Source organism: Astyanax mexicanus, chromosome 1, assembly GCF_023375975.1.
Source record: "Astyanax mexicanus isolate ESR-SI-001 chromosome 1, AstMex3_surface, whole genome shotgun sequence".
Lineage (NCBI taxonomy): Eukaryota > Metazoa > Chordata > Actinopteri > Characiformes > Acestrorhamphidae > Astyanax > Astyanax mexicanus.
Genome location: NC_064408.1, coordinates 122,467,448 through 122,493,703, shown reverse-complemented (window position 1 = coordinate 122,493,703; position 26,256 = coordinate 122,467,448). Strand labels below are relative to the sequence as shown.

Genomic DNA, 26,256 nt, shown 5'->3' with positions numbered 1-26,256 from the left:
TCCAGTGCTAACAAAAATAAAATCTACAGCATTTGCGTTTGTGATTTCAGTATTTCAGTCCTCCTGAACGGCAGAGACGGTCATTTATTATTGACACAATAAACCACCTGTGTAAGTAGATGTGTTTCCTTTAGCCTAACATTGTTATGATTATAATACTATAAAGCACTCTTTAGAAGAAGGATATATATATACATATTTTTTTTTCTTTTTTTTTAATGAGAATTTTACTGCTGGCAAAGACTAGAATCTCACACTGTCTAAACTTCTAAAGTACTTTTGTTCCGCTTGTTCATTCTTCCATCTTATAATGTGTTAAACTAAGCTGATATATAATTGATTATTAATTGTTTGTATATTATTTTACTCAAATTATAAATGTAAGTGTTGTGTACTGTGTTCTTGCAGTCTGGAAGGGATATTTTATGCTACCAAAAAAAATAATAATAATAATAATTATAATAATAATAATTATTGTTATTATTATTAATATAATAATAATAATAATAATAATAATAATAATAATAATAATAATAATAATAGTATGCTAAATTGCAGTATTTGTTGTACACAAAACAACGGTGTGCAAACATTTGTGGACCCTTTATTCCATTGAGCTGTGGAGTAGAACTGTATTCTCTGGAATGGTATTGCTGCATACAACACTTCTAGGTTGATTTGGGGATGAGGTGGGAATGAGGTGGGGCATGAACATCCAACGTCCTGACGTTACTTACGCTTTTGTAACTGAATAAAATTAGATCCTCAAAGCAATCCTCCACAAATGTAGAGTCTTCTCTAGACAGTAGAGACCGTTACTCAAACAAAGGCAGGATGAACTCGGATCATAAACAGCAACCTAGCTGTTAGGTGATTGTCATGTTGTTTAAGGTGACTGAGTGAGAGAGTATAGTAAAGGGGAAGGGAATGGGCCATAACTCCAGTTATGTGCTGGATCATCTTCCTCTATTTTATGTTTCTAGTGTCTGGATCTGTATACTTTGGTCAAGTTTTTTCTTCTTTTTTTTTCTTCTTTTTTTTTTTTTTTTTTTTTGCATATATGGGGTTTATAATGCTCGCTGGTCTTCTGTGGAACTTCAACTCAGAAGGGTTCCATCCCTAATCTCATATGAATAAAGTTCCCCTGATTTATATAATACCAGCTTGAGCAACTTGACCAAGCTTTATTTTGGTGTATCTTTACTGAAGTACTGGGAGGAGCACTTTTACTTTAACTCCACTACATTTCCTAAATGGTCTCTGCTTTATTCTGATAGCATGTTTTGGGCTCTAGGCTGAGTCCTGAATGTATTTTACTCTAGACTCATTGTAGGGGTCTGTGGGGGAGTTTGGCAGTGTCATTTTTTGGCAGTGTCGCACTGTCAAAATCCTACTTCCCCTAGTAAGCCCCTTATGTTGAGTAAAATACATTTCAGGACTAGTGCCCAAGACATGCTATCAGAATAAAGGAGAGCCCCTCAGACCTTTGGGTGCTGAAATCAGAGGGTAGTCAAGTTTAACATTTTCTCTCTGATGAAGGTAAACAAAACATAAAATATGTGGATTTCCATTCATATTCAGTAAATGAAAAAGACTTAGAACATGTAAAGTCGGACCATTTTAAATGCCATCATATTAGCTAAAAGCTCCATAAAAATTAAAACATTGTTGGGTGTTTTAATTGTATATTGTGGTTTAACATCTTTTATATTCGTAATTGCACCCTAATTACTTTGCCATTAATAGTTATACGGAAGGCTTTGTAACCATGCTCTAAAGTAATTGGTTTATTTTGTATTTGAAAAGGGGTTTTCGAAATGTATTATTCTATTTTTGGCAAACTGTACATTTGTACATATGTTTATAGACTATGTTAATATACTGTGCAAGTGCATACTAACTGTGGCATGTGATACCTCTAACTGCATAGATCCACTGGGAAATCAAATGAAGTACAAATTCTTATGTATTCAAGGTATATGTTTTAAGTGATATTACTGTATCATTTTGAAGTAATGGGATACCAAATAAAAAAAGTCTATTCAGTTTCCATAAAACAGATTTTGCAGTCCTATAAAACCGAATAGACTTTTTGTTTAGTTTGGTACCCATTTACTCCAAAATGATACATTAATATAATTTGATACTTACATTATTGAAACATGGAATGTATTCTGCAAGGATTACATGGTGTTATTGGATAACTATTCATTTGTGTTGTGGAAAAATATGTTGCATCAAAACCCTATAGTCAATTTTGAATAAACATTGACACTCCTGCACCTTTTCAGGAAATGTACGACTTCTCCCAAAAATTACTAAAACATCACCCTCAACAATACAATAGCTGTACATTCACTCTACGATTTACAAAACAATGACTAAAATGGATCACTTCCAGCAACCAAGAAAGAGTTTTACACTTTCACAGTGGTGCGCAGTATATGCTACCTATGATGTCATTATAGCAGTGAAGAAAAAAATCCAAGGGAGCAAGGCTGGGTTTCCCAAGAGGTTCTGAACACTAAGACAATTCATAGATGGTTCAGCAAGCTTCACACTGGGCACTCTCTCTCTGTTAAGATGTTCTTAATCCTAAGGTGCTATTAGTGACATAACGTGGAGACAGAGTGGTTTGCAAAATTATTCATACCCCCTTTTTTCACTTCGCAACCACAAACTTAAATATATTTGATTGAGATTTTAAGTGACAAACCAACACAAAGTAGCACATAATTGTGAAGTTGAAAGAAAATGATACATGGTTTTCAAATTTTCAATCAAATAAAAATCTAAATGTGACCTTCAAAAATATTCATCCCCCTTTACTCTGAACCCCCTAAATAAAATCCAGTGCAATCAATTGTCCTCAGAAGTCACTTAATTAGTTAATAGAGTCCAGCTGTGTGTAATTTAGTCTCTGTAATCACTAGAATTCCTTTTGTATATCATATTTTTTTACTTACTTTCTATTTCTCCCTAAATTCTCTCAAACTGTTGCTTTGTTTTAAAAAGCTTGTTTTATCACCAATACTGTATTATTATTATTGTTGTTGTTATTGTTAGACAAAGGGAAATACCTACATTAATCTATATCTATAATAATAAATACTACAATTTAAATATTGAGCAGGCCAGGTAGGTTTGAAAAAAGAAAAAAGTTGAATCGTTTTGACATAATATAATTGCATCACCCCCCAACTGCGCCTGCCTGCTCTCGCTGATCAGCACTAATTTCTATCCATAGTATATAAGTCAGAACTCTGTAATTTACTGAAATTATTAAAATCTACAAAGGTTTACATTTTTTTCCTTTCTACTAAATGTTTTAAACTGTTATACTATATAAAACTATAGTATTTATTGTGTTTCAAAAGTTTATTTATTTAAATTCTTTAAAATATTTAATTTATTGTCACCAAGAATATCATTATCACAAAAATACCCTGCAGCTAAATGACCTACCAATTTATCATTAAAAAAACTAAATACACATAAAAAAGACCTAAATTATGCCAATTTTGAGAGAGAAAAAAGAATGAATACAACAACACACCTAAAAGGAAAAAATAATAACAAAAGCAGGATTTGTATCAGTCTTTATTTATGTAGACATAATGCTTAGGTGTATGTTTAATTCCAATTAGTTTGGGTGAAATGTAGAAAAATGTAATGATGATCAGACATAATTACGTTTGATTATTATTAATAACAGTTTGCAAAAAAATAACAATAACAAACAACAACATATTCCAGAGTAGAAATAGTATATTTCATGGTAAAGGTCTGGGTCCTGTTTCCCTCTTAGCATTAAGAACATTTAAACATGGAGAGAGAGCTCAGTGTGAAGCTCGCTCAACCATCTCAGACTTGTCTTAGTGCTACGAAACATTTGGGAAACTGGTCCTAGACTATTTTGTAACCCGAAAAAACAGGCTGGATGGCTCCCTCCTCAGTAATTGAACGATAGGTGGCAGTATGCAACTAATCAGCGATAAGAAAAAAACGCAGAAAAAGACAATTGAGCTTCATGAGATGAGCTTTCAGCTCAGGAGTCTATAAACAGTTTACACAGTTCCACTTTTCACTGTGGATATCAGCGGCGTCCATTCTGAAAAAAGAAATAATATTCCAGTTAAATGGTGAGTCTTTTTCCGAGCACTCAAATAGGCAGTCGCCAGTTGCTGAAAATGCTAGTCGTTTAGGCAAGATCCCATATGTTCCGCGTTTTACCGTGTCCCGGATAAATGCGAGGACTTGGAATCCAGGTCGCGGAGGAACAACATACGACTGGTCAATATACCAGAGGGCCTGGAAGGTAACCGGGCGACCGAGTTCATCTCCGAGCTGCTCAGAGACCTGCTCCAGCTCGACGAAACGCCCCTGATCGACCGAGCTCACCGCACCTTACGGGCTAAACCCAAGGACGACGAACCCCCTTGCCCCTTCGTGGTTAGACTTCACTATTTTCAGGTGAAAGAGCGCATTCTACAGAAAGCTGCTCGCCTTGGGCCGCTACTTTACCGGGAAAAGCAGGTGTCCGTGTTCCCCGATTTCACTGCGGCCGTCTCCAAGAAGCGCGCTGCATTCACGGGAGTAAAGCGGCTGTTCCGAAACATCCCCGGAGTAAAGTATGGTATGTTTTATCCCGCGCAGCTGCGAGTAACGCTCCCCGACGGGAAAAGGCACTCATTTGATAACCCAGACGATGCTGCAGCGTTTGTTAAATGTTATCTTTCTCCCTCTGAGTAAGGACTAAACCTGGGCTTGTTTCCATGTCTCTAATCTACAACTTCATGTTAGATTGGTAAACTATGAGAATATACTTGGACTGCCCTGCTTTACACCAGCTGGTAGGTTACATTAAGCTCTTTCACCAGTGTATAGCACAATACTAGGTTGCTGCCTTAATTTAGTTATAGTTCAGTTAACTTGCACATCAGTTCCTAATTGATATATATATATATATATATTTTTTTTTTTTGACGTACAAGCTACTGTGTCATGTATGACTGTTCACTATTTACATTTCCTTTAATGTCAAAGTTACTAAGTTCATATGGCAATTGTCCACTGCAGGATTGTTTTTTTGTTTTTTGTTTTGCTTCCTTGAAGTGCGTTTCGCATTTGGTATGCTTTTATATGCTATATGTCAGTGTCAGTTGACCCCGAGTGATAGGTCACAAGTGTTTGTTGGAAGTTAGTTGTAACACAGGGTGTTATGCACTTAGTTTTAGGAAGTGTTTTTGGGGTTAAAACTCTTTGTGTCTGTTGTTTTTGTTATTTTCATTGTTTGTATTGCTTAGTGGATTACAATGTTTGTGTCAGCTATATAGGAGGCAACACGTGTTTTATTAATGTAATATTGTCGCTTAAAAGTGATGATGGCTAGTAATAGTCAGTCACATGATTCTGGAGGTTCACTAACATTTACAAGTTGGAATGTTAAAGGCTTAAATGCATCAGTTAAATTAAACAAAGTTCTCAGCCATTTAAAACAGTTGGACAGCAAGATAGCTTTTCTCCAAGAAACACATCTCACTGTCACGGATCATCGTAAACTCTGTAAAGGGTGGGTGGGTCAAATGTACCACTCAAGCTTTGGTGGGAAATCCAGGGGGGCAGCCATTCTTATTCACAAATCAGTGCCATTCTCAGCCACCAAAACTATTTCTGACCCCTATGGCCGCTATGTCATTGTTACGGGGCAAATTCATAGTACCTCATTAATCCTTGCTAATGTCTATGGTCCCAATTGGGATAACGATACTTTTTTCCGCAAGTTTTTGTTCTCACTGCCAGATTTAGAATCGCATCATCTCATCTTAGGTGGCGATTTTAATTGCTGTTTGGACCCATTACTCGATCGTTCCTCTCCAACTGCAATTCCATTATCTAAGTCTGGCAAAATTATTAAAACATTTATTGAGCAGTACGCATTATCAGACCCATGGCGCCTTCTAAATCCCACTGAAAGGGAATACTCCTTTTTCTCACCCGTGCATCAGTCTTATTCACGTATCGACTACTTTATTATAGATAAGAAATTAATGCCTTCTGTTCATTCCTGCTCATATGGTAGCATAGCAATTTCTGATCATGCTCCAGTCATTTTAAGGATCTCTTTGCTAGACACATTTACATCCCGTAATCCTTGGCGCTTTAATACTCTCCTCTTGTCTGATGAGGACTTTGTACAATTTCTGTCAACCCACATTGATTTCTTTGCTGAAACTAACATAACACCTGAGGCCTCCCCCCTACTCATCTGGGAAACTATGAAAGCGTATTTAAGGGGGCAAATAATTTCATACAGTGCATATAAAAGAAAGCAGCGTCTAACGCGACTCTCTGAGTTATCTGCCCTTATTAGCGATTTAGATAATAAGCACGCATCTTCCCCTTCGGCAGACTCTTATAAACAACTACTTGTTCTGAGATCTGAGTTCAACACTTTGTCGACATCACAGGCTGAGGAAGCACTATTAAAATCTAGATGCCGTTACTATGATATTGGGGACAAGGCAAATAAAATATTAGCTTTTCAGCTGCGACAATCAGTGACAACTCATTTCATTCCACAAATTAAAACAGCGGAAGGTGTTACAACTGACCCATCCAAGATTAATGAAGAATTTTAAAAGTTTTACTTAACATTATACAAATCTGATGCAGTCACTGATTCAGCTTAGTTAAACTCATTTTTTGATATGTTAAATACACCCACTCTTACCTTGGAACAACAAGAGCTACTGGAATGCCCACTCACAGATGAAGAACTCATTACAGCTATGACTGCCATGCAGAGTGGTAAATGCCCTGGGCCTGACGGATTTCCAATAGAATTTTATAGGAAATTTGCCAGCAAGATTATACCTCTTCTTCTTAAAATGCTTAATACATCCCTGACCTTAGGTCAGTTGCCGTACAGTTTACGCCAGGCCACCATAAGTCTTATCCTTAAAAAAAATAAAGACCCTATGTCCTGTAGTTCATATCGCCCCATATCTTTGCTTAATACTGATGTCAAACTGTTAGCCAAAGTATTAGCATTGAGGTTAGACTCCATTCTTCCTTCCATAATTTGCCCTGACCAAGCGGGTTTTGTTAAAAATAGACAAGCCTTTTTTAATGTAAGAAGGCTTTTTAATATCATATATAACCCCCCATCTCCACCTCTTTCTGAAGTAGTGATCTCATTGGATGCAGAAAAGGCTTTTGACAGGGTTGAGTGGAGCTACCTTTTTGAAGCTTTACGTAGGTTTGGTTTTGGCAAGATTTTTTTATCTTGGATTGACTCGTTGTATTCGTCACCATTGGCATCCGTTCGTACAAATAATAATTATTCAGACTACTTCCGCCTTTATAGAGGTACCAGACAAGGGTGCCCCCTCTCCCCACCACTATTTGTAATTGCAATTGAACCACTTGCAGTTGCACTACGAATGGACAAACAGTTTATGGGCATCTCTAGAAGTGGCACAGAGCATAAGGTTTCACTTTTTGCAGATGACATGTTGTTATATATGTCCAATCCCACTCAGTCTCTGCCTTCTGTCTTGGCAATCCTGAATGGCTTTAGGAAAATATCAGGTTACAAACTGAACTTGGACAAAAGTGAACTTTTCCCATTAACTCCTACACCTCGTCATCTCAACTTATCTGGGCTGCCCTTCAGGATTTCCCACCATGGCTTCACCTATCTGGGGTATTTATCACAAATAGGTTTGACAAACTGTTTAAATACAACTTCTTCACACTTTTTTCACGTACAAAACAAGACCTCCAACGTTGGACACTATTACCCCTATCATTAGCAGGGCGCATCAATGTAATAATAATAAAAATGAATATACTCTCTAGATTTCTATATCTTTTTCAATGCATTCCAATTTTCATTACTAAATCTTTTTTTTATCAACCTTGACTGTATAATTTCCGAATTTGTATGGAACAAGAAGGTCCCAAGACTTCGTAAGTCAGCTCTACAAAAACCCAAACACTTAGGGGGTATGGCACTGCCCAACTTTCTTTATTATTATTGGGCAGCTAATTTTCAACCTATTGTATACTGGCTATGTTTTGATGACCTAGCCTCTGTGCCTGCCTGGGTATCTCTTGAATCAGCTTCCTTAGCTCCCACTTCATTAGCTTCTCTTCTATTGTCCTCAGTACAGCCACCTAAATCAAGCTGCAACAATATTATTGTCAGGTCTACAGTTAAGATTTGGATACAGTTCAAACGTCATTTTGGCATACAATCACTCCCACTATTTACACCATTGTATGCAAACCCATTGTTTCCTCCCTCACTACAAGACCGAGCCTTTAAGATCTGGCAAGACTGTGGTCTAAAATCAGTTACTGATCTATATATAGAAGGAGTTTTTGGCTCTTTCCAACAACTTTCTGATGCATATAAACTTCCTCATTCTCACTTCATTCGTTATCTGCAAGTCCGTGATTTTGTTAAGAAAAAATTTGGCAACTTCCCAAATCTACCACCTCAGTCACCCATAGACACACTCTTTTTATCTTTCCCTACTATTCTGAAGGGAGTTGTATCAACATTCTATACCAGGATTTTTGCCCTCCAGCCTTCTAACCATACAATTAAAACCTTGTGGGCTCAAGATCTTGGGGAAGATATACCGGAAGAGACCTGGCAGACAATATTGGTACGCGTTCATACATCCTCTGGAAGTGCTAAGCACGGGGCAATGCAATGTAAACTAGTGCATAGGGTATATTGGACCAAGACCAGATTGTCTAGAATTTATGACAATGTAGACCCCAACTGTGACAGATGTCACCAAGCCCCGGCCAGTTTATATCATATGTTCTGGACTTGTCCTTCCCTACAAACATATTGGGACTCAATATTTAGCTCACTTTCAGGCATTTTGCAAGTACCTGTTGTTCCCTCTCCTCTCATTGCAATGTTTGGTGTCCTTCCAGCTACTTTCACCGTATCTAAACGTAAATCAAATTTGGTAGCGTTTCTGACTCTCTTAGCGAGGAGACTTATTCTGTTACACTGGAAAAAACTTATCCTCCCTCCCATACACACTGGGTAAAAGATGCACTGTATTTCATGAAACTGGAAAAAAATGAGCCATACACTAAAAGGATCTATTGCAAATTATTATAAAGCTTGGGGGCCCTTTTTAAAACATCTAGATGCTGTAGAACTCCATGATGAAGAGCCTCCAGATTCCAACTAATTCTAATTAAAGTGACTAGTTTTAAATATATCCTGGATTGTTGCCTCCTGCCCATTCCTCTTTGTGTTTATTAGTATGTGCAATTAAGACACTGTTAACCATTGTGTATGATGTGTTTTTGTTTTGTGTTCATTTTTATTTTTTCTCTCTCTTCCTCTTACTTAGTCCTAATGTATGTTCATCTACCCTGTTTGTGAGAGGGTGTGTCTGTATGTCTGTATTCCTTAAACCAATAAATAAAACAATGATAAAAAAGGGAGAAACATTAATTACCAAAAGCTAAACTAAACAAGTAAGTTTTCAGTCTAGACTTAAAGATTGAGACTGTGTCTGAGTCCCGAACATATTCGGGGAGATTATTCCAGAGTTGAGGAGCTTTATAAGAGAAAGCTCTTCCTCCTGCAGAGCTCCTCTGAATTTTAGGAACTACTAAGAAACCAGCACCCTGAGATCTAAGTAATCGTGGTGGTTCATAATAGGAGATGAGGTCTTGTAAATACTCAGGAGCGAGCCCGTGTAGGGCTTTATACGTTAACAGGAGAATTTTATAGTCTATGCGGAATTTGACTGGAAGCCAGTGCAGTGCTGATAGGACTGGACTAATATGGTCAAATGTTCTAGTTTTAGTAAGGACCCTGGCTGCAGCATTTTGAACTAGCTGAAGTTTACTGCCGGAACATCCAGAAGTAACTGAATGAAAACATTAGAAAAGCCCTGACTTTTTAAAGATTAAAATACTTGTTTTTCTGGAATGGCACTTTCGTGATTTTTTTTTCCTTTATTGCAGTAATTGCATTAAATCGTGTATACGTATGTGTGTGTGTGTGTGTGTGTGTGTGTGTATATATATATATATACGTACACATACGTATACACGATTTAATGCAAGACAGACAGACAGACACTTTATTGATCCCCGAGGAGAAATTTTGGAATTACTGCAATAAAGGAAAAAAAACACGAAAGTGCCATTCCAGAAAAACGAGTATTTTAATCTTTGATTTAAAAATATCTAAAATCAGGGCTTTTCTAACGTTTCATTCAGTTACTTCTGTTTAAGAGCGGCATATAGGCAGGACTAACTACAGTAACACATAAATGTGTTTAAACTGTTAATGTAGTATTTTGTAAAATACTTATACACATTCAGCTTCATCGCTGTTCAGAAGTTTAAATCGCGCTACGTTTAACCGGTAGCAACGCAGTTTCCGCCTTCTTTTGACAGATCAGTTAAGGTGATTGGCTGCAGTAAAAAATGATGGACAGTTTGGTCTGTGTGAGGATTGGCTTAATAAAAAGTGATTGACAACAAAAGTGTAGTATCTGATTGGCTGCAGTCGACAATGATTGACACATGCTCCGCCCTTTAGCCACGCCCACTTGGGCTCCGGCCTGCAGCATTACATAGATGGCCTGCTCTGCTCTCTTTCTACGGCTTGCCTGTGTTTTTACAGATTCATGAATATGCAAACATTACATAACTTTGTGGGGTGTAATTGGTTGTCTGCAGTCGAAACCTGACAGAGACTCCGCCCACTCGCTGTCTATTGGCTCTGAGAGACAGAGGGGGCGTTACAGAGACTCGTGCACAGAGAGAGAGAGAGAGAGAGAGAGAGAGAGAGAGAGAGAGAGAGAGAGAGAGAACTAAAATTAGATGATCCTTTATTTCAGAAGAAAAAAGTGTGACGCAGTTTAGGAGAAACCGAACTAAACTTAACTAAAATGATTCTACAGTGGATTATTTTCACTGGGTAAGTCCAGAAAAAAAAATCTAAATGTAAAATATTGTCCTGTAACTTTTAAAGTAATTCTGCGTTTATTTATCCCAGAAGCTGGAAGTTAAGTCACACCCGAGTTTCCTAGGCTTAACAGAAGCCTTTTTCCAGTAGAAAATCCAACTTGTGGGGGCATTTCAGTTCAAATTAAAAGTTAAAACACAGCAAAAAGAACAGTATTTGACAGATACAGGAGTATTATTTTAGTGGGCCAGTTGTTCAAAAAATGTAATCCGGATCAAAATTATCCAGATTTGGTAATCACATTTTTTGCTATCCAGGATCAGGTGATCTGTCTTACTTTTAAGCCAGTTTTTCAAAGCAATATTGGATTGGATCAACCTGATCCAGAAACACAGTTTTCAGGATTACCTAATCCGGATTACCAGCTATGTAAAAAACAGATAGAAGAACCAACAGGGGTTGATGACTCCTTTTCTTGCAGTAACAAGATACTGCTTATTGCAAAACAATACGAGCAATCGAGCGTTTAAATGGAGTTCTGCAGAGACGCTTTGCATGCCTTAACTATTTGCGAGTCGAACCACAGGGAGCATGCAACATAACACTTGCATGTATTGTCCTGCCCAATGTTGCTACCAGACGCAATGTCCCTCTCTGTGATGTTCATGATGCACCTGAGCCTGTTGAAGAAACAGAACAAACTCTGGTGTTCTTTGCAATTGTTCGAAATTATTTTTGACAGCTTCATATCTGATAAATGTTTCTTTGACATTAATATACAGTGATGAATGACAGTGACGTAGATGAAAAAATGAATATATTATTTTTGTTTGTTATTGAAATCTTTTGGGGGGTTTATTTAATGGGGTCAATATTTAATGTTTTTATTTTTACGTTACTATAGTAAAAGGCTTAATTGGTAGCCAATGTCTACTTTATTACTGTAACGGTTAAACAGGTCAAGTGCAAAATAGAAGTAAATGTATATACACTAAATTGTACAAATGTATTTTTTTTTACTTTAAATCTTTGATTTTAAAGTTTTACCACATTTACTTCCTGAAATCCCCCTTGAAATCCTACCCCTTGTTGGGATCAGGGTAATCCTGTTTTTTTGGATCAAAGTTATCCAAATCCTACTGAAAAGTTTTGAACAACAGAAACTGAAGGTTTGATCCATTTACAAACTAGGATTGGATTACGTGATCTGATCCGATTTCAGAATGCTTCTTTCCCTTTTGAACAACCCGTTTTCCAGATTTGATCCAATCCGATAACCAAAATCCGATCAGATTACCTTTGAACAACTGGCCCAGTGTGCTGGTGGAGGGAAGCCCCTCCCTCTTCGCTGTGAGATTTAGCAGCGGGACCGAGCTGCAGCAGCTGATTTTAAAACAGATATGGATATACGAAGATTTTTCTAAAAGAAAGGTAAAAGAGCTAACCATGTAAACTGTGATGAAATGTTTCTGATAGCTGGTTAAAAAGACACGTCTCTGAATCAGCACACAGATCAAAACCTACTGTGCGATTAATAAACTGCAGCTGTGTTAGTCAGTTAGCTGAACTTTGGAACTAGCTAGATTGGGAGTCAAGGTTAAAGAAAAAAAATAAACTATATATGTAATGTTTAACTTGCCCTGATGTACCTGATCAGCTAATTACTATTTCATTTTTAAACTGTGTTTATTAGTTTAGGATTACAGGTCTTACTGTGAGCTATAATGAACAAAAAATAATTTAGGTAACTAGTTTGCTAGAAGTTGAATGTAGTGAATAGCCAGAATTTAGTACAGTACTTTATGTTGGCCCTAAAACTGTGTTTTACAACAGATCAAACTGATTAGCTAATAAACAGTCCTTTACTGAGTTTACCTTTTAAAACCCTTAGCCCTCCGTGGACCCTAAATCAATCAGTTATGTATATCAGCAGTGTATTAGACACTTTATGTCATCACTTACTTTATTAGGTGCATTTAAAGCAGAAAAAGCTCTAGAATATGCAGAACAGTGAGAATATGCAATCGAATATGTAAAATCAGGGTTAAGAAAAACTCATTTGTAGTTCACAGTAAGACCACATGTCCTGACGTCTAACGTTTATATTAACTAAAGTCAAAAATCTCTATGAAACGTAAAGTTATATTCTTTTTCATAAAAGGACACCATCATAAAAGTGCTCTCAGTAGAAAAAAATAAAAGTGCAGTACCCAATGTGGAGAAAATGTAAATATACAACATTCAATAATAGTCATAATAATAATAATAACCAAATCTGTTATATTATTTTAAATATTAGGTGATAACTGATCAGTTTTTGTCATATTTATATAATTCAAACATTTCATGCGTATTTTTTTCTGACAACAGTAAATGTAATGTGGAGTAACATGTTTAGGTTTTAAAGTCACCTTTACCTGGATGTAACTACTAATAAACAGAATACAGAAAAAAGTGATTATTTGTGATTAAACGTAATTTCATAAATGTTGTTCTAGGAAACTATAGGGTGGGTTTGGTTCATATTAGCAAATGTGGCCTCCACAGGGGCGAGAAACACAAAAGTAACGCAATAGTTACTTTTATAGTGGAGTAACTCAGGTAGTAACTAAGTTACTTTTTTGGAGAAGTAACTAGTAACTATAACAAATTACTTTTTTTAAAGTAACGTGCCCAACACTGTATATATATATATATATATATATATATATATATATATATATATATCACAAGTACTTAGTTCGTCTGCATGTAAGTTTGGGCTGGACAATATACTGTACACATCATCAAACAACATAAGTCAGATATTTAATATTTAAATGGTATAAATAAATTCTGATATTTTAACATGATTCTTTATAGTTTTTATCATGTAATTCTATCACTATTTCTCTTAAGCATATTGAGACATGAAATATGAACTCAGCCCTAATTTAAGGGTGCTTTTACACCTACTTTCCTTTCAGTCTTTTAATTTTGTTCTAGTCCAAAATTGTGGTTGATACACTTCCAGAAATGGTGTAAGTAAAAGTAGAAAGAAAAGCACAAAGATTCTTCAATGTGATTCTTTAAAGAAATATTGTTTGTAATTTCTAATGCTTTATGTTAATATAAATAATTTCCATCTAAGTCTTACAGCTCTTTTGCATTATTTTCTTTTTTTCAATAATGTTATTTAACCCTGATCGTATTTTATAATTATTAAACTGTTTACAGGGATCTGCACTGAAGCCCCTCTATGATGGAGCTTCATAACTCCAGTGATGGAGGAGAACCCTCTGATCCAAAGTGAGTCACTTCAATAGTGCATCAATAGTTAGTAGGAATTTATGGTCAAAAAAAGAAAAAAGGGTAATATTGGTTCACATGCTGAATACTGAATTTTAAACAGGTTTCTAGTAGAGCAATATATCGATTTGTTTATTAGTACTGTTATTTTTTTTTATCGTATTGAAAATATTTTTTACCATATCACCAGTTCTATCGATTCTTAATTACTTACACCAACTGCTTTAATAGCGTTCATATTTATGTTAAAATTGTATTTTATTGAAAAAAAAATGTTTAACCTTAGTCAAACCAACAAAGCTAAATGTCGTTGTGTTTACATTTATTTGGCTGTAGTCAAGCAAATTTGATGAATCTCTAGTTCTTAAACTTTTTATATTCTGATCTGATTTTTGGTAGAGCACATTTTGAGTCAATATATTTTTTTGAAGAAGGTGTTAAACCCAACTCCTGATTATCTAATATACCACTAAAGTCGTGCGTCATTCTGTAGTCCTCTTACGGCTTTTGTGTCTAAGCGTTTTTACCCTGTGAGAAAAATGAATAGGGTTTTCAAAAACCCGCCTCTGTCACATTCTGTGGTAAATAAACCTGTTCAGACCTCTGTACGTTTTATTCTGTGTACATTTTACTCCTGAACATCACTGGATCCTCTGAATTTCGAGATCTTTTAAGGGTCGTAATGAGAAAAATGCTAACTTTAAGCTAATGCTACAGCGCAGTGAACTGACCTCCCAAGCTAGCTGCAGAGATTAGCAGGGGACTGTTTTCGGCGCAACACCAGAGAACTCCTGCCGTAAGTTATAGTAGCATTTTACACACAGCTGAGCCAACTAATTAAACTTACTGCCCTTACTGAGGAGAGCTGAGAGTGTTACAGCATAAAATCACTAAAACAGGTCAGTGATGCTCCAGAACCAGCTGTAACATATTTAACATTTATCCTCATTATTATGCAGTGCGATAAATGGGTGTTTCTGGTTGGTTGTCACCTCAGTGAGGGCAGGTAGTTAGTTGATTAGTTGATTAGTTAGTTGTTAGTTGATTATTTGGGTCAGGTGTTGTAATTAGTATAAACTAATGACCATTTTCTCTTATTATCTGCCTTTTAAACCTCTAACACAGCCTACACTGCTCAACATTACTGAAAGAGTTTTCACCTGTAAAAATGCTTTAATGGTCCTCTGTGAAGAAGCATGATAATCCAAAACGCTTTCTGACTGGATTTCACTGTTGTTTTGCAGAATCCAGTCCGGGGGTCATTTCCAGCCGCTGTGCTGACGTGACGTCAGTTAAGCATTGGCTTCAAGTTAGCATTTTTCTAATTACTCCCCTTAAATTTATCTCCTAAATATCACTGGATCCTCTGAATTTCGAGATAATATACAAAGAATAAAACGTACATGGTTCTGAACTATAGACTGTATATAGCTTGACAGAGCATCATCTCTCAAAAGTGAAGCCACCACAGGTCGGCGCCCCCTGCTGTTCGGTTTCAGAAAGCTGTATAACTCCACCCATCCCCATAGGTTTCAATGGCAAAACAGACAACTTTCAATCACGTTTTTTTCTAATATACTGTAATTCTGCCTCCTTTATTTAAATGCAACAGCTAGTGTAACCCCTGCTTGTCAGGGAGGGGACCCAGGCAGGGAGACGAGGAGGCGGACACAAGTGCAGGTAGGGTGAAAATAAATAATTTAATAAATAAATAACAAGAAAACAAGGAACAAGTAACATGAAACAAAGATACACAAATAACCAATAACCAAAACAAATAAGGGGTTAACGATAACAAAACAGGGAGACTAAAGAAACAAATGAGTAACTGAAACAAGACTAAAATAACTAAACAGAACAAGGATAACCAAATAATAAAATAAACCAAATACTAACAAACAAGGAACTAAAACAAGACAGGATTAACTAAACTGGGCAAGGGAGAAAAGAAGGAAAATAAACAAGGAGCTAGAAGTAAAACGAGATAAACACTGAACTAGGAAACGGGATATGAAAACACAGAGAAACGCTGAGAGACAAAACGACAAAGGTGCAAAGACCAACGGAGGACAAGGTGGCAGAGGAGGGCTATTTATAGTAACAGGAAACACTCTAGAATTAGAAACACCTGGGGAAGGGGCGGAGCTACAAATGAGACACAGGTGGAAAAGTACTGAGACGGGAGACACAGGGTAGCAAAGGTCACGTGGGGAAGACACACAGAGACACGAGACGAGGCCAAGACGTGACACTGCTTATATTGTCACATTTTTATATCCCCATAGAATTTGTTTTTTTAAAACGTTATTCAGCTCTATTCAAAAAAGGTGTGGTTATGGTAAAAGGGCTGCTTATGGGTGGGACCAATAACAGACCGTCAGCTCCGCTCCGCCCCGCTCTGCAGTCTGTGACCGCGAGGCAGCCCTCAGGGGCGGGGTTATTTAAATGAGTAGGAGCTCTCCACAGCCTTTCTCCCTCCTCTGGTCTCTACTGTGCAGAATCGGGTATCAGGATCGCCAACATGGAGGAAGATTTTGGCTTCATTTTCATTGAATGAATGGGAACGGAGACACGGCGTCCATCTTTTTTTACAGTCTCTGTTCTGAACATATTTATTTCCCACAGAATGTGACAGAGGCCAGTTTTTGAAAAGCCCATTAAAAGTCGCCGTTTACATGGACCGCTTAGACACGGAACCCCAAATATGGGAATAAACAACATGGAGCCTACTACAGCCCCAAATGACAGCACAAATTCAGTGCTCTATTCTCTCTATGATTATCTCATCTCCACCCAACAGCAGATACATTTTAGGCTAAAAAAATCCACTTCTCGGTTTGTGTTCTACGGAGCCTCTGAAGGGACATAGTTTTTTTATGTAAAAAGGGGTAAGCACTTTAGCTTAGCTAAAATATTCCCCGCTGAAATAAAGAAAAACATTAGCTAACCCAACTTCTTTGTGAAAGTAAATGTATCAAAAAGTGCTATCCAGATGGTTTTATTAAAGAAAATAATTTCTCAGCACATTGTTTATGAATGAACTGTTTACAGGGTGAAGAGAGCAGAGTCCAGTGATGGGTCTATGAAGAACTTCAGCCGTGGAGGAGGAAGCTCTGAATCACGGTACATCACTGCACACAGTAAACTACAGTCCTGAGAGAATCTGTTCCTCGTTGTTAAAAATGTAGCACATGTTGTAGACAAGGTTATAAAGTTTATTTTTCTTTACTTTATTTAATGTTAGGATAGAAACCCAGAGGTCTGTTTCTCCAGTGAGCAGCTGTATGTCTATGAAGACTGGTTCTCTAACGTGGCTTCACTACAACAGGATGCCAGTTTTGGACAAATCCATTACTTAGGGTATTTAACTGTGATTAATTAATATCAAACTCGATTTAGATTAATGCGCTTCTTGCTGTACTTCTCAATGACATTGTGCACAATACACACAGTAACATGAAGGTCTCTGCAGATGGACTTGTAACTTTAATATTGTACATATCTTTTTCACAGTTATGGTTCTCAGATACTCTGCTGTTCTCTGCTCTTCTTTCTGTTCTGCATGCTCAGTGTAGTACACAGACACCACGACTGAGGGTGCTTTCACACCTGAAAGTCCGGAACCAAGGTTCATGTGTTGCTACATTGTATATATTTGGTCCGCTTATTTTTGTTTTCACACTGCAGTTTAGGGAGTGCACGTTTGTGTGATACTCCTACATCCTTTTATCATCACTTGCTTATCGATGCGTTTTCATTAACCTGAAGATGATTGGTTTTAGAAGGACATGCGTTTGACGTTGGCGTGTTGACAATTCAGCGGGTGGTTCATTTGGTGGGAAGCCTTTCCAGGATAAGGATAAAATGTCTCCTTAGTTGTGTTGCTATTGTGGTTATTATACCAGCAGCAGCAACTGCAGACACAGTACTCTAGGTTAGTTCAAATTCGCCAAACGAACGTGCTTGTCCTGAAGCAGCTGTATCCACGGCTCATTTTTCCTGCTTTTCTGGTTATTTTGAGAGGGTACTGACTGCAGCCTGCAGGAAGGCGGAGTTGGACGTCCAGTGCGTCCAGCCCCACCCACTTTGTCAGCATCATGCCATCCACTCCTGCCCACTTTCTCAGCATCATGTCTTAGCTCCGCCTCTGAACGGAAGTAAACAATGTACAGGGCAGTTAGCGGACTATTAATACATTGTGCCGTGTTGTCCGGCTTAAATACTGTGTATACACTACAAGCTTGCGAGACTGACAAGGTGTGGCAAAGTGGGTGGAACTGGAAGCACTGGACGTCCAACTCCGCCTTTCCCCAGGCTGCAGTCAGTAATAGATGGTTATTTTTCTTCTTCTGCTGCCGTTGTTGAGGAACGCCTGCTCAACATCCTGTAATTGCTACGAAAGTTCGAACCATCCAGGAAAGCGCTTTCACACTGCAGGCGAACCGGACCATGGTTCAGAAGATCCTCTCTTGGGCGGACCAAAATCTGGTCCTTTGGTCCGGACTCGCGCCCTTTCACACCTGCTACTTTGGTGCGGACCAAATTAAAAGGAACGAAAGTCCGGACCAAACGAGGCGGGTGTGAAAGCACCTAAGTCACTTTTCTTTCATTTAACTGTTCTTTTATATTTTCCAGAAAATGTTACTCATTCCAGATAAAAAAGTATTGCTTGATTAGTATACAGTTCTACAATGATTTTTCTATTTCTGGATGGTGTAATAGCAGCATTTTATTATTTTTCTGCTTTTTGTTGTAATTCAAATGCAAAAATGGTTATTTACTCATTGCTGCAGCAATGTATTTTCTGATGATATAACAGGGATGCCAATATATTTAGATATGATTGTTTGACATATGCTTTTGTTTTACAGTGGGGGTTACTATTACTTGCAATATTCATGTTATAGCATTAAAAATATGTTGTTTTTTACAGCTCAGGGTTCCCTAATTACTTTAGAAAGATGTAAAAAAAAGTGTGCATAATTTAAGTTATTGTCTTAATTTCTCCTTATGTCTTCAATCAGACTGCAGAAATCCAGTGCAGAACCTCCAGAACCCAGCTGTGTTTCTATGAAGAGTCACAACTCAATGTATTTGCCTCCTAAATTCAGTGATGGATCAGAACCTCCAGAACCCAGCTGTGTTTCTATGAAGAGTCACAACTCAATGTATTTGCCTCCTAAATTCAGTGATGGATCAGAACCTCCAGAACCCAGCTGTGTTTCTATGAAGAGTCACAACTCAATGTACTTGCCTCCTAAATTTAATGATGAATCAGAACCTCCAGAACCCAGCTGTGTGTCTATGAAAAGTCACAACTCAATGTACTTGCCTCCTAAATTTAAGGATGAATCCGAACCTCCAGAGCCCAGCTGGGGGTCTATGAAGAGTCACAGCTCAGTGATTATTCCTCCTACCTCCAGTAATGTTGGAATATTTAGGTAAGATATGATAAAAATCACCATCACCATCAGACACTATTCAGAGTGATTTCACTTCCCTGTTTATACAACCCTATGGGAAAGATGGACTAAAGCAAGCTAATTAAAAATATATAGAAAATAGAGTTAGAGAGAGATATGTTTTATAGGGCGCAGGGACTATTCCCACATTAATCCATCAATAGTTAAACAAGGAAAAGGTCTGGTGTTGATTCCAGATGTGGCATTTTCGTTTGGAAAGGAAAAAAGCTCAAAGGAGCTCTTAATTAAAAGGAATAACAGTCTTTAAGGTGCCTTTTGTCTTTGTTCTGGAGCACATGACATCCATTTCCTACAGAAAGATCTAGAATCCTGATTGGTCTGGCCCAAAGAAGTCAACACCACTTCTGGACATTGTTAACATAGATAAATAAATAAAAAGTAGTATTTGTGATTGTAGCTATTTAAAGGTATATTTTGTTTATGTGGTTCTATCAGCTTCTATTGTTAAATGTGACAGTTCTTGATGCATTGAGTTTGAGGGATCAGAGACCACAGTTGTTTGTAAGGTCCTTGCCCTGTTGCCCTGTCTAGTGTCATGTTTTATTTACCTGTTCCTCGTGTCTGTGTCTCCCACATGACCCGTGCTCCTCTGTTCCTCAGTTATTTTCCATGTACCTGTGTTCGTTTGTAGCTCCGCCCCTTTGTCCCAGGTGTTGCCTGTTTCCTGTGTGTGTGCACCTCTATTTAAGGTCCGTGTTCCATTTCCCCGGTGTCGAGCCTTGTACGTTTTTACGTCTGTTAGTGGTCCGTGTGTTTCCCCAGTTTCCTTAGTCCAGTTATCAGTTATCCCTTGTTTTCAGTTTATTCCATGTTTATTTTGTATTTGTTGTCTGTAATAAATCCCCTTTTGTTTGCAATTGCGTCCGCCTCCTCGTCTACCCTGCACCACACCCTGACAGAAGGATCGACCTAAAAATGGACGCAGCAAATAAGTGGACCGGCTCCAGGTTGGCGATCCGCCATGCACCATGCGGGACCCCGGCGTTGGAATCCCCGAGGCCTAAAGGACGCCACAGGCCTTGGGGTAGACGTTCTAAGGGGTCCCGCCAGCCGAAGGAGGATCCCTTTTCCGGGGAGGATTTGCTTGGGGGGGGCGCTGCGGGTGTGTGCGGGGAGCCTCGGGACTCGTCTCAGGTTGGGTGAAACCTACGAGTACCCGAGGCTCGTGGAGCGGAAGCCGTGGGACTTCCTCGGTTGCGCTCCCAGCAGCTCCGAGGAGGAGGAGGAGCTCTACCCCGCACCAGCCCGTACTCCATTGCCGTTTCCCCCAGGGGCTGTACTCTACCCGCGCTCGGTGACTTACGCGGCCGAGATGCCGCGCTCCGTGAAGCCAGCGGATGGGACGCCACGCTCTGTGACTCCCGTGGCTCATCTGTGCTCCGAGAAGCTTGCGGCTGAGGCTCCACGCTCCGAGACCCCCGCGGCTCATCCGCGCTCCGAGAAGCTCGCGGCTGGGGCTCCAGCTCAAGCACCAGCAGTCCCAGCTGCTCCAGCTCAAGCACCAGCAGTTCCAGCTGCTCCGGCCCCAGCCCAAGCACCTGCACCTCCCAGAACTATGTTTGGGCCCAGGCCCCGTATTTCCAGGCCTGCTCCAAGGCCTCCTGACTTTGCCCCAAGTTATGTGCCCAGGCTGTCCCCACAGACTTTTGCCAGTCCTGGGCACCCACCTGTGTTTTTGGTCCCCCTGTCTCTCCCTGTCCTGGTCCCTGTATCTGTGTTCGTTCCTGTTCCTGTCCCCTGTGGTTTTTCTGTTCCTGTCCCCGTCACAGTGCTCGTGTCTGTCCCTGTCAATGTATTTGTCCCAGTTCCCCTGCCCAGTCTTGTCCAGACCTCGTTCCCGTCCACTACCCCATCTGCGTTCCTGTCTAGTGTTAAGCCCCATGTCCAGTCCCAGTTCCCGGCCACTGTCCAGTCTACTGTCCACTCCTCTGTCCAGTCTCAGCCCCATGTCCAGTCCCAGTTCCCGGCCACTGTCCAGTCTACTGTCCACTCCTCTGTCCAGTCTCAGCCCCCTGTCCAGTCTTTTGTCCAGTCCTCGTCCCCTGTCCAGTCTTTTGTCCAGTCCTCGTCCCCTGTCCAGTCTTTTGTCCAGTCCTCGTCTCATGTCCAGTCTCCGTTTACATCCCCAGTTCAGTCCCAGTTTCAGTCTGTGTCCAGTGTCATGCCCCAGTCTCCTGTCCTGTCCAGTGTCCAGTCCCCAGTACAGCCTTATGTCCAGTCTCTGTCACCTGTCCAGTCTCCGTCTCCCTTTGTGTCCCCTGTCCAGTCCCTGTTCCAGTGTCCGTCCCTGTCTCCTGTCCAGTCTACTGTCCAGTTTCCGTTCCCTGCCCAGCCCCACGTCCAGTGTCCGTTCCCGGTCCTGCCCCCGTTTCGTGTCCGGTCTCCTGTCCAGTTCCCTGTCCGGTCTCCGTCCTAGTTCTGTCTTGTCTTGTTCTTTGTTTTCCGCCCTCTCCTGACCTGCTCCTGGGGTTTCGTTTTTTCGCGCCCCGGGAGTTGCGCGTTAAGGGGGGGGTTATGTAAGGTCCTTGCCCTGTTGCCCTGTCTAGTGTCATGTTTTATTTACCTGTTCCTCGTGTCTGTGTCTCCCACATGACCCGTGCTCCTCTGTTACTCAGTTATTTTCCATGTACCTGTGTTCGTTTGTAGCTCCGCCCCTTTGTCCCAGGTGTTGCCTGTTTCCTGTGTGTGTGCACCTCTATTTAAGGTCCGTGTTCCATTTCCCCGGTGTCGAGCCTTGTACGTTTTTACGTCTGTTAGTGGTCCGTGTGTTTCCCCAGTTTCCTTAGTCCAGTTATCAGTTATCCCTTGTTTTCAGTTTATTCCATGTTTATTTTGTATTTGTTGTCTGTAATAAATCCCCTTTTGTTTGCAATTGCGTCCGCCTCCTCGTCTACCCTGCACCACACCCTGACATTGTTCAGCTTAGGCTTGTGCCCTTGCCCTTTACACATTGAATACCTAATGATTTCTTGAACAATTAAATGATATTATTGGATGTAGTGTATATGCATATTATGTATATGTAGTGAAATATGCAAATTCCTTCCCTTCTTTCTTCTGGGAACATTGTTTTTACACATCTTCTTTGCTCCTCAAAGAATCAACTTTTCTTGAATAATGCTTTTATACCACATAATCCACCCCCATTATTATTATTATTATTATTATTATTAGTAACTATTATTATTACTAGCATTAAATTGACCAGACAAAACATGAAATATCTTGTGTTTGATAATTTGGTGTTATGATTATGCGGCCTAGATGAGACTTCTGATTATACTTACAGTCATTGTTCTCTGTTTCAGATATTTTTTCTTTATAAGTTTGATATTTTATTATGTCTAACTGATGCAGAAACATAAAAATCAGAAAAACCTACACAGACGCATTCCTTATGGGCACATTATTATGTTGTATGTTAAATTATTTCTTTCACACCATTTCTCATATTTACTTACCTGAAATTTTATGTTGTGTTTCTTCACAGGGGAAAGACTAATCCACTGCAGGATCAGTCCAGGTGTGGATTGTGTGAGGAGCTTTTTACAGATCCAGTCTCTATCACCTGTGGACACAGTTTCTGCAGACTGTGCGTCAACAGATATTGGGATGAAACTGGCCGGACTGGAGTGTTCAGCTGTCCTTCCTGCAGACAGAGATCTAAAACAAGTCCTGCTCTACATCCACACACAGAAGACTCTATAAAGCACCAAAAAATAGAGGATGATGTTCTTCACAGTGTCATACAGAAACACAAAACCTGTATGAAGAACAGGTACGAGAGCTTATTTGAGGGAATCAAAACACCAGAGAACAGAACCCTCCTGAACAGGATTTACACACAGCTCTACATCATAGAGGGAGAGAGTGAAGGGGTGAATGAAGAACTTGAGATTATAAAGATGGAGAAGACTTCAAACAAATACTTACAGGAAACCCCAATCATCTGCTTAGACATCTTTAAACCTGTAGAAGATCCTAAAGAAGAAATGGAAGTAGTGGACAATACAGCTGTGATGGTTAATGGTGTCAGACAAAATGAAAGGAAAGAAGATAAAGGACCAAGAGAGCTTAGAACTGTGCTGACTAAAGGCATTGCTGGCATTGGAAAAACAGTCTCTGTACAGAAGTTCATTCTGGACTGGGCAGAGGGAACAGCCAATCAGGATGTAGATTTCATGTTTGTGCTTCCATTCCGAGAGCTGAACCTGATTAAAGATGAGCAGTACAGTCTTTACACACTTCTCTGCACTTTTCATCCTGAGCTCAAAGACCTGGACTCTAGGATATGTGATGAGCAAGTTGTGTTCATCTTTGATGGTCTGGATGAAAGCAGAATTCCACTGAATTTTCCACAGTGTGAGAAAGTGTCTGACATCACAATAACATCATCAGTGGGTGTGTTAATGACAAACCTTCTCAAAGGAGAGTTGCTGCCCTCTGCTCACATCTGGATTACCTCCCGACCAGCAGCAGCCAATCAGATTCCCCCTCAGTATATCAACCGTGTGACAGAAATTCAGGGGTTTAATGACCCACAGAAGGAGGAGTACTTCAGGAAGAGAATCAGTGACCAAGACCAAGCCCAGAAAATCATCTCCCACATTAAGACAGTGAGGAGTCTCCACATCATGTGCCACATTCCCGTCTTCTGCTGGATCTCAGCCACTGTGCTTCAGAGAATCATGAAACAGAGTAATACAGAAACCCCTAAAACTCTGACTGAGATGTACTCCCACTTTCTGATCACTCAGACCAACATGAAGAATGAGAAGTATGCAGAGACCTTCAACTGGGATCCAGTGGAACTGCTGGAATCTAACAGAACCATGCTTTTGAAACTGGCTAAACTGGCTTTCAACCAGCTGATGAAGGGGAACGTGATGTTCTATGAAGAGGACCTGAGAGAGTGCTGTATTGATGTCACTGAGGCCTCAGTGTACTCTGGAATCTGCACTGAGATCTTTAGGGAGGAATGTGTGCTTTATCAAAGGAAGGTCTACAGCTTTGTACATCTGAGATTTCAGGAGTTCCTGGCTGCTTTCTTTGTGTTTTACTGCTACCTAAATAAGAACATGGAGGAACTGAGGGACTTTAAACCACAGAACAGAGAATGGGCTGAAAATGTTCCACTGCATGAGCTCCTGAAGGGAGCAGTAAACAAAGCCTCAGAGAGTCAGAATGGACATCTGGATCTTTTCCTCCGTTTTCTACTGGGCATCTCTCTGGATTCCAGTCAGAAGGTCCTACAGGGCCTCCTGATCCACACAGAGAGCTCCTCATGGAGCATCAAACAAACAGTGACATACATCAAACGTTTAATCTCAGAAAAAGATCTTAATACTGACAGATCTGTTAACCTCTTCCTCTGTCTGACTGAAATGAATGACCAGGATTTACCCAGAGAGATTCAGAAGTACATAGATTCAGATGAAAGCTCAAGAAAGAATATGTCTGCTCTAGAGTGTTTAGCTCTGTCCTACATGCTGCAGACCTCAGAGGAGGTGCTGGAAGAGCTGAATCTGAAAAAATACAGCACATCAAGAATTGCTTATATGAAATTGCTTCCGGCTGTGAACAACTGCAGAAAGGCTCTGTGAGTATCTAAATGTATGTAGGGTTGCAGCGGTAACCGGTTTCACGGTATACCATGGTATTAAAATGCACGGTTATCATACCGTGTGTGTTTGCTTATTACCGGTAAAACGCAAGCCAGCGGAGAAACTCACCCGCGCATGCGCAACTCTGCTCCGCTTCAGCTACTCAGCACACAGTGGTGAGAACAGCAGAAAGTGCATCAGACTAAACAAATCTCCGTCCGCCTAAAAAAAGGCTAAACTAAAATCACCAGTGTGGGACTATTTCGGATACCCGCCGAACGCACCCGAGGATGGTTATCCAATTTGTAATCAAAGTGGCCGTAAAGTCACAGCTAAAGGTGGACATACGTCAAACCTGTTCTCCCATCTCCGAGAACACTACCCCGCTGCGCAGCGCAAAGTATGTGTTTAGTTTATAATTTTAATCTGAACATAAATAAAAACTCTTTGTAGTCGTGCACAATCCATGCGGTAAGCGCTGAGTTATCCGAAATTTGGGCACGCAGGTACAGGCGTGAAGTGCGTGCTACGATGGATTCACGTGTCCATGTAAAGGTCCTGGCCAGGCTGGATGTGAAAGACGCCATTCATTTACATGCGTTCATTTTCAAATTCTGACGTGCCTGTTTTTCATATGTTAAAACCAGACTCGGTGTGAAAGCCTTAAAATAGAAATCTCTATTGTGAGGATCATGTCAGAAATAAATCCCCTCTTTCTGCAGTATCTGGTTATATACCAACTTGGCAGTAAAACGGACGTTTACAACAGTTGTTGATCAGACACTGACCCAGGCTCAGTTTATCAGATATTAAATAGTTTAAACTTAATAATTGTACTGAATATTTTAAATACAGGATCTTTACTTCTTAGAGGACATGTAATGTGTGTAACGTGAGTGTGTGTGTATATATATATTAT

The 26,256-nt window shown here is 39.6% G+C and overlaps 1 protein-coding gene across 10 annotated transcripts in view; it reads left to right on the top strand.

Moving 5' to 3' along the window:
- LOC103030810 (NACHT, LRR and PYD domains-containing protein 12-like) overlaps positions 1-26,256 on the top strand; it is a 300,969-nt gene that overhangs the window by 119,761 nt on the left and 154,952 nt on the right. For 2 of the 10 annotated variants that reach the window (XM_049468029.1, XM_049467993.1), the window contains exons 1-2: positions 10,892-10,975; positions 14,180-14,251. The exons of 4 other annotated variants lie outside the window; for them this stretch is intronic. In XM_049468029.1, the coding sequence (XP_049323986.1) occupies positions 14,202-14,251 (50 nt within the window). In that variant the 5' untranslated portion in view covers positions 10,892-10,975; positions 14,180-14,201. Of the gene's footprint in view, positions 1-10,891; positions 10,976-14,179; positions 14,252-26,256 lie in introns of those variants that run through there. 4 more of the 10 variants (XM_049467995.1, XM_049468076.1, XM_049468000.1 and 1 more) reach the window with 3 other exon arrangements.